Raw genomic sequence first — 7680 nt, forward strand, 5'->3', positions numbered from 1 at the left:
CCAACAGTGGCACCCTTGAAAGGATCTCAAGGCGCCCTGGTTGAGAACCACTGCTCTAAGCCCGAGGCACTTACGGCTTTCTGAGAAAATTACTCAAGGCACTAAAAATGCCCTCATTTAGGACCCAATCCTGCAATCTCCGAGTGACGGGCCTGATCACAGAAAACTCGAAGGCTGGTGGAGGTACAAGGTCAGGATTGGGTCCAGCACAAAAGAGCAGCAGGATTGGGCCTGCGGGAAAGCTCCTGCTAAAGCAATCAGGGCCCTGGATTTTGGCCTGCTGCTCATTCTGCCCGAGCTCTGTCACAGCCCACTTATTTTATTGCAAATTCAGCAAAGCCCTTTTTTTGGTTTTTTGGGTTTTTTTTTTAGACCTGAACATCACACGTAGAAACAAAATCAGCCAGGGGAAAAGACCACGCTGGATTCTTACTGTCCCCCACCCCCCGCTTCCAGGGCTTTGCTCTCTAGCAGCTCAGCAGGACCTTGGCATTGATACAACACAGTGGCTTTGCATGCACGGGTGTCCAGGTGGGGATTTGAACTCTCCAAGGGGCAGACCTGTTCTCGAGACGTTCTGCGGGAGAGGGTCTGTGCTTTCCTGTAGTTCAGCTGAAAAGAAGACTCGCTCATGAGTTAGCCAAACTTATCCCCCACAGCCTTGTCATGGGAGCTGGCAATGCCACGGGGCAAGCTCCAGGGATGGCAGCGTGAGGCTGCCGGGCAGTGGGCGTTGCACACCATGGACTCATCCCGAACGTAACCCTGTATCTCCAGAAATCAGCCCGGCCGTTCAGTGACCCAGAGGAGCACCGAGGCCAGCGTGCCCCAGTAGCTTCCTCCATCCATCTGCTCCCTGGACATGGGCATCAACTTCCTACCACACCACAGCAGGAAGCTTTTGAGTCATTTAAAGCTCAATGTCCACCGCATCCTCCTCGGTGTCCTTGGTGTCTGTCAAGTCAGCAGAGACAGGCGGCGGTGCTCCGAACTGGGACAGCTTCGCTTTCTTCTGCTCCAGGCTTTGCTTCCTCCATTTGATCCTCCGGTTCTGGAACCAGACTTTCACCTAGGAGGGAACAGGCACGAGAGGCAGTGAAAACCCCTCAGTTTGCACCCGTCTCCGTGATCTGGGACAGGGAGTCTCTTGGCAATGGGGACCATGGAGACACTTAGTAATGGAGTAATGGAGACACAAACACAGCTGGAAGTGAAGGGGCAGTTGCTTTTTGGGGGGGGGAGTATCTCTTTACAAACATTGATGTAAGCCTGCACATCCCCAGGGAGGGAAACTGAGTCACACAGTGGTCATGTGGCTTATATTGAGCCAGTGTGAAATGGCAAACTGGGCCTCCAGCATCCAGCTCCCTGTCCCTGGCTCTAACCACCAAACAACTGCTTCCCCCCAGACCCCATCCTGCTTGTCCTCTGGTTAAATCTTAGGCTTCAGCACTGAATGAGTGACATCCTTGTCTCATTAGGAGCATTGGCTAACACCTGCCCGCTGGCACTTCACTCAATAGGACTCAAACTCATCCGGAAGATAAGTAAATAGGCAGCATTGCTGCCCTAGCTGAGGCATCTGGATGCCAAACCTCAGCACCCTGGGGATTTCTTGAGCAGCCATGGAACAAGCAGATACCTCCAAGGACAGGCCTGAGGATAGGCTTGATCTGAGCCAAACAGTGGAGTAGGACACTGCCGTTACATGGCGGGGGAGTGACTGGATCCTCACTGAACCCAACTGGGGTTTTGCCCTGGCTTCAGTGGGGGCAGGATTAAGGCCTGGGACTGGGGCTCGTACAGCTTGCTTTCCCCCCTCTCCCTTTTAGCGGTTTCATCCTTTGCCTATGGACCCTTTTCAGCTTCACCACATCAGAGGATCACAGACAACGAGGGCGGGAAGGGACCTCAGGAGGTCACATCTAGTCCAACCCCCTGCTCCAAGCAGCACCAGCCCCAACTACATCATCCCAGCCAAGGCTTTGTCTAGCTGAAGCTTCAAAACCTCCAAGGATGGAGATGCCACCACCTCTCTGGGCAGCCTGTTCCAGTGCTTCACCACCTTCCTAGTGAGAGAGTTTTTCCTGATATCCAACCTCAACTTTTCTTGCTGCAACTTGAGCCCATTGCTCCTTGTTCTGTCACATCCTTCCTAAATGTGGTGCATGGAGCTGGGCACAGTACTCCAGGTAACCAACACTGGGTAGAGCTGTACTATCCCCTCTTGTGTCTTGCATACAATTCTGTTAAGGCAGCAGAGCGTTGCATTGGCTTTTTATCCTGCCTTTTGGATGCTCTTATTATCCACAGACATTTCTTACCCTGTTTGCAGCCCACCAAGCTCATAGCCTCTCTGGGATCTTGTACAAATAGCTCCACAGGTTGGTGACTATAGGGGCCACGGTCTAGTCCACTGATTAGCAGGGATCCTGGTTTCATCCGATTGAAAACAATCCCCAATTTTCAGTTAAAAAAAAAGTAACCCCAAATCCACATTTTTCCGTGATTTAAATGAAACACCACTATATATACATACACGCGCACACACACACACACATACACACACACACATATATATATACATACATACACACATATATATATATACCTACACACACACCCCCACATATATATACATACACACACACATATACACACACACACATATATATACCTACACACACATACACCCACATATGTATACATACACACACATATACACACACACATATATATACCTACACACACATACACCCACATATGTATACATACACACACATATACACACACACACACATATACATACATATACACACACATACATACACACATATATATAGACATATACACACACACATTAGTGGTGTTTCATTTAAATCACAGAAAAATGTGGATTTGGGGTTACTTTTCTTTTTTTAATTAAAAATTGGGGACTAATCTAAATCAGAAAAACCAGGATCCTTGATGATTAGGTGTCTACGGGTTTAAATGCCTTAGCGTGATTAAGTGCCCCGTTCAAGTCCCTGAATATCCATTAGTGCAGCATTTCTCAACCTGTGGGCTGCAACCCAAAAGTGGGTCGCAAGAATATATGAAAGAGTTGTGAACAATCTCTAAAAATGGACTCGCCTTTAAAGGAGAAACATGGGGGAAGCCATGGGCTTTCCCTTGCAGACTGACAGAGCTCCCGCCTGCAAGGGGCTGCTTGGGGCCCCCCTGCCCCACAGACTGGGGAGCTGGGGCCTGGGGGCAGTGGGTCGGGACTGGCCATTGATGTTTATAAATGGGTCCTGGTAGAAAAAAGGTTGAGATCCACGGTATTTGTGCATCTACTTTTGCAATACGGCGTCCTCTGCCTCTTCAGACGGAGTCACAGAAAGCAGCGAGGTTGGATCCTGTTTTTCAGCAACTTGCACAAGATGAAATAGCATCGCACTTAGGCACCTAAATCCACTCGTGCAGCTAACTGGGGGAATGTGACGGGCTCTCCTTAGGGAGCTGAACCCTCCCTGTTCCTAGGTAGAATAAGCTACTTTCATCTGCAAAGGAAACTAGTAAGACCCCTCAGATTACAACACAGAGAGGAGCACTGAGACCATCTAGCTTGCCTCTCCCTCCCATGGTCCTGCCCAGCGCGGGCAACACAAAGACATCTCTGCAGGAGGTCTGGGACCCCGGCCACATCCCAGCTGGATGCCCATTTCCTACCTGAGTCTCTGTGAGGTGCAGGGTGGCTGCCAGGTCCACGCGTTCTGTGCCCACCATGTACTGCTGCTTGAGAAACTCCTGCTCCAGCCTCTCCAACTGCTCCGGCTTGAAGACGGTGCGGATCCTCTTCATCTTACAGGGCCCCCCTGACCTCCAAGGAACAGGAGGGCCCAGGGAGCCAGTGCCTACACAGCGAGACAGCTCCAGACCTGTGAGCAAGGGGCAGGTGTTAATAAAGGGGTGGCAGAAGCAACCAGACCCAAAATGCTCGCTCCTTATCCATGCACAGGACAGCACCCTTATTGCACAGCTTGCTGACCCTGCTGTTTCCCCACCTCCACTGAGCCATCAGGCCCTGAGACCACCTGGCACAGCTGGTCTCCAAGCACAGCCATCCCAGGGATGGAGAGGAAGCAGACAGCCACTGCCAGCTGGCACGACTAGGAAAGGCCTTCAAGACAAAAGGCAGGATCTTGGACGTGTAGCCAGCTCGAGTATACGAGTGACTAAGTCAGCAGGATCTGGCCTATTCCTAAACCACTCATCCCCAAACTGTGGTTGAGGGGCAACACCTTGCAAACACAGCTATGGGAGATGCTGCTTTCCAAGCTGGCAGGGAGAGCAAAGTCTAAGGGTGCCTGCAGCATGCGACTTGCTCGAGACTGTTGCTGCTGGGCCAGCAAAGCTCGGAGACCTGCACCATAAGGTCTTGCTTAGGCCCTGATCCGGCAATGACCTGATGTTGCTGGAACTACTTGTGTGTGTAACATGAATTGCATGAGCTAACACCGTGATAGGCCTGGGGACACGGACCATACATTGTCCAAAGCCAAGGGGTGCTGGTGCCTGGATCTCACACAACCCCAGGCTATTGCTGGCCTCACATTATCATCTAATGAATAATGCAATAAAATCTCATCAAAGCAGGGGCAACCTGCCCAAGAGCAGACGTGACACCTAAGGCTTGATGCTGCCATCACACACACACACAGAATTAACTTTACTCATGTAAATAACTCCATCCACCCAAAAGGGACGGCTCATGTATTAGAAGTGATGCCTGCATTTCTTTGCAGAGGAAGTGGGGAATGGACCTTAAAAAAAATGAAGGTCTTGGTCTAACCAGCCTTGCTCACACGAGCAAGCCTTATTCACAAGGATCGGTCATTGATTTCAGGGATCCTGCCATCTAGAAAAACGGCAGAGCCAAGGCCTCCACTGCATAGAAAAACGCAAAGTTAAATGAATAAAAAAGAAGGGTTTTAAACTAACAATTAGGAGAACACCAAAGGCCTAGGTGCGTCTGGATCCAAGGTGTTGATCATGCCTAGGGATGAAGACGGAGCTCAGTTTTTTGGGTAGATTTGGATCTGGCAAGGTTCAATGCGCTGGGAGCTCAGGGCTTTCAAGCAGGTTCATCCACCAGAAAGCATGGCCCCACATTGTCCTGATCCTGCCTGGCTCCAGACACATTAGCCTCTTGCTCCTGCTGACGGCCCCACGGAAGTTTGGAAGTTGAGCGATTGCTCCTGGGTGAACATGTATGTGTGCGCACATGGGTGTACGCACATGCACAAAATCAGGGCCATCGTTTAACAGCGTTTAGGTGACAATGCCTAGCAATGAGGTGTTTGGGGCATAAATATATGCATTACCCAAGTCCGCTAAAGGTCCACCGGAGCCATTGAGTAAGGCATGCTGGCGTCTCCGGCCCACAAAAGAGCAGTGGGGAGTGGAAAACACATATTGCCACCTTTAACCCTCCCTTTGACTCTCAAGCCCAATGACAAGAACAGCAGGGCTGGCTGGAGAAGACCTGCTCAGATCCAGGCAGGGCTCAGACTCAGGCCTCTGGAGCTGAATCAACCAACCTGCCTGTGCATTTTACACGTATACATGGCCTGGCACATGTACCGTACGTTATACAAGCACACGCATCCACACATACACCCCTGCACCTGCAATAAAAATATGTAAAACGTATCATAGCTATAAAACGATGCAGGGCAAGAATAAATTCCTGATAAAAACAGTAATCAAATAAGGCGTGGAACCCGTTAAAAATATTTGAGCTTAGGATGTGTGCAAATTGTGTGGCCACTGTTTCAGCTGCTAAACGGACACGGTTTGTTTAACCTAATGGCAGGCTGCTGATTTATACTAGGGGAAACAAATTTGTTCAACAGCGAATTGCACTGAAGTGACTTCGGTGCAGTTAGTCCGGTCCCCAACGTTACGCCTTTGTGTCGGGATTTGCCGGATCACAGCTTTTCATTAAAAACGTTAAATTATAGCCATTTATCATTTCATGTTATTTTTATCACTAGAAACATTTTCACATCAATGATTTCAAGCTCCCAGTGTTTTAGTAACTATATTTTGACACTTCAATTGTAATAGGTATGATTCAGAATGCAAAATACTGCCTTACCATCAGTTTGTACGTTGTCCCCCGTATCACCAAGTCACATCGTATCATATACCATATATTTCGTATCTCCTACCAGAGATCCTGCCATGTCCAGTTACATGACATGACATGATGTTTCTATAAATATTTAGGCACATAAGCGTCATGTATAGTACTCTGCTCTTAATTATAATTGACTATCGAATCCAGTCAGATAGCAAATTAAATCACGCAAATTAAATGGCTACACCAACTAGTCACAGGAGGGGTTTGCAGCACAGCGGATACGTTTCAGACCGACTCTTTCGGGCACGTGGATCAAATCTGACTTTCTGACACAGGCAAAAAAAGTCCTCAGTGCAGAGGGTGACTTTTGCTACGGACGCGTCTAAGCGATGGGACACGTCAGCCAGCTTCCAGAGGCTAACGCCTGCATTTTAAGCAAGGCTCTTCCTTGAGCTCAATGGGTGAAACCAGAGGAGCTGAGCTACGTAAAAAGAAGTAAGGATTTCTTAGGGGGATCTCTTTTCTTGGGGGATCTCTTTCCTTTGTTTTTTAGGGAGATTTCTTAGGGGCATCTCTTTTCTCTGAAGGATCTATTTCCCTTTTTTCTAGGGGGGATTTCTTAGGGCCATCTCTTTTCTTAGAGAGATCTCTTTCCTGTCTTTCCTAGGGGGGTTTCTTAGAGGCATCTCTTTTCTTTGGGGATCTCTTTCCTGTCTTTCCTAGGGAGGTTTCTTAGGGGAATCTCTTTTCTCTGGGGATCTCTTTCCTTTCTTTCCTAGGGAGATTTCTTAGGGGCATCTCTTTTCTTTGGGGATCTCTTTCCTTTCTTTCCTAGGGGGGTTTCTTAGGGGCATCTCTTTTCTTTGGGGATCTCTGTCCTTTCTTTCCTAGGGGGGTTTCTTAGGGGCATCTCTTTTCTTTGGGGATCTCTGTCCTTTCTATCTCGTTCCCTTTTTTCTTAGGAAGATTTCTTAGGGGCATCTCTTGTCTTTGGGGGATCTCTTCCTTTCTTTCTTAGGGGGGTTTCCTAGTGGGGGCATCTCTTTTCTTCCAGATATCTCTTTCCTTGGCGACACTTTTGACCGCAAGCCGTCCCTCTCCGGGTCACAGCGGTGCCGTGCCTAGCTTCCCATCGTTGGAGCCCTGAGGACAAACAATCTCACTCCCCTTCACCCAACTCCAAAACGAAAGCGCAATATTGCCGGAGAGACACGGCTTAACTTGAAGCCAGCGAGGTTCGCTGGGTGGCCGCGCTACCTTTGATTTGAGGGAGGAAAGTCGTTCTTGGCAAATGTTGGGGTACAAGCGCCCTTCTGCAGACGGAGCTGGGATGGGGGGAGGGAGTCACGAAGAAGGTTGTTTGCAGCCAAAAAGAACAAATTTTTCCCAGCGATTTTCCCTTAGGGTCCGGTCTGCCTGTGTCCCCGTCCCCCCCCCGCCCCCGGAGCGGCACTGACCTGTGGGCTGGGCGCAGGGCCCGGGGCAGAGGTAGAGCGCGGGGCAGGGCAGGACGCAGGCGAGGGGCAGCGCGGCCGGGGGCGCCCAGCGGGGCC

The 7680-nt window shown here is 49.7% G+C and overlaps 1 protein-coding gene across 1 annotated transcript in view; it reads right to left on the minus strand.

Moving 5' to 3' along the window:
* Window positions 1–910: 910 nt before the first annotated feature.
* LOC102375444 (homeobox protein notochord) overlaps window positions 911–7680 on the minus strand; it is a 34358-nt gene continuing 27588 nt past the window's right edge. The window contains exons 2-3 of the mRNA XM_014518644.1: window positions 3712–3920; window positions 911–1069 (exon numbers count right to left, since the gene is read on the minus strand). Coding sequence (XP_014374130.1) covers window positions 911–1069; window positions 3712–3920 — 368 coding nt within the window. The remainder of the gene's footprint in view (window positions 1070–3711; window positions 3921–7680) is intronic.

Source organism: Alligator sinensis, unplaced genomic scaffold (genome assembly GCF_000455745.1).
Source record: "Alligator sinensis unplaced genomic scaffold, ASM45574v1 scaffold12_1, whole genome shotgun sequence".
Taxonomy (NCBI): Eukaryota; Metazoa; Chordata; order Crocodylia; family Alligatoridae; genus Alligator; species Alligator sinensis.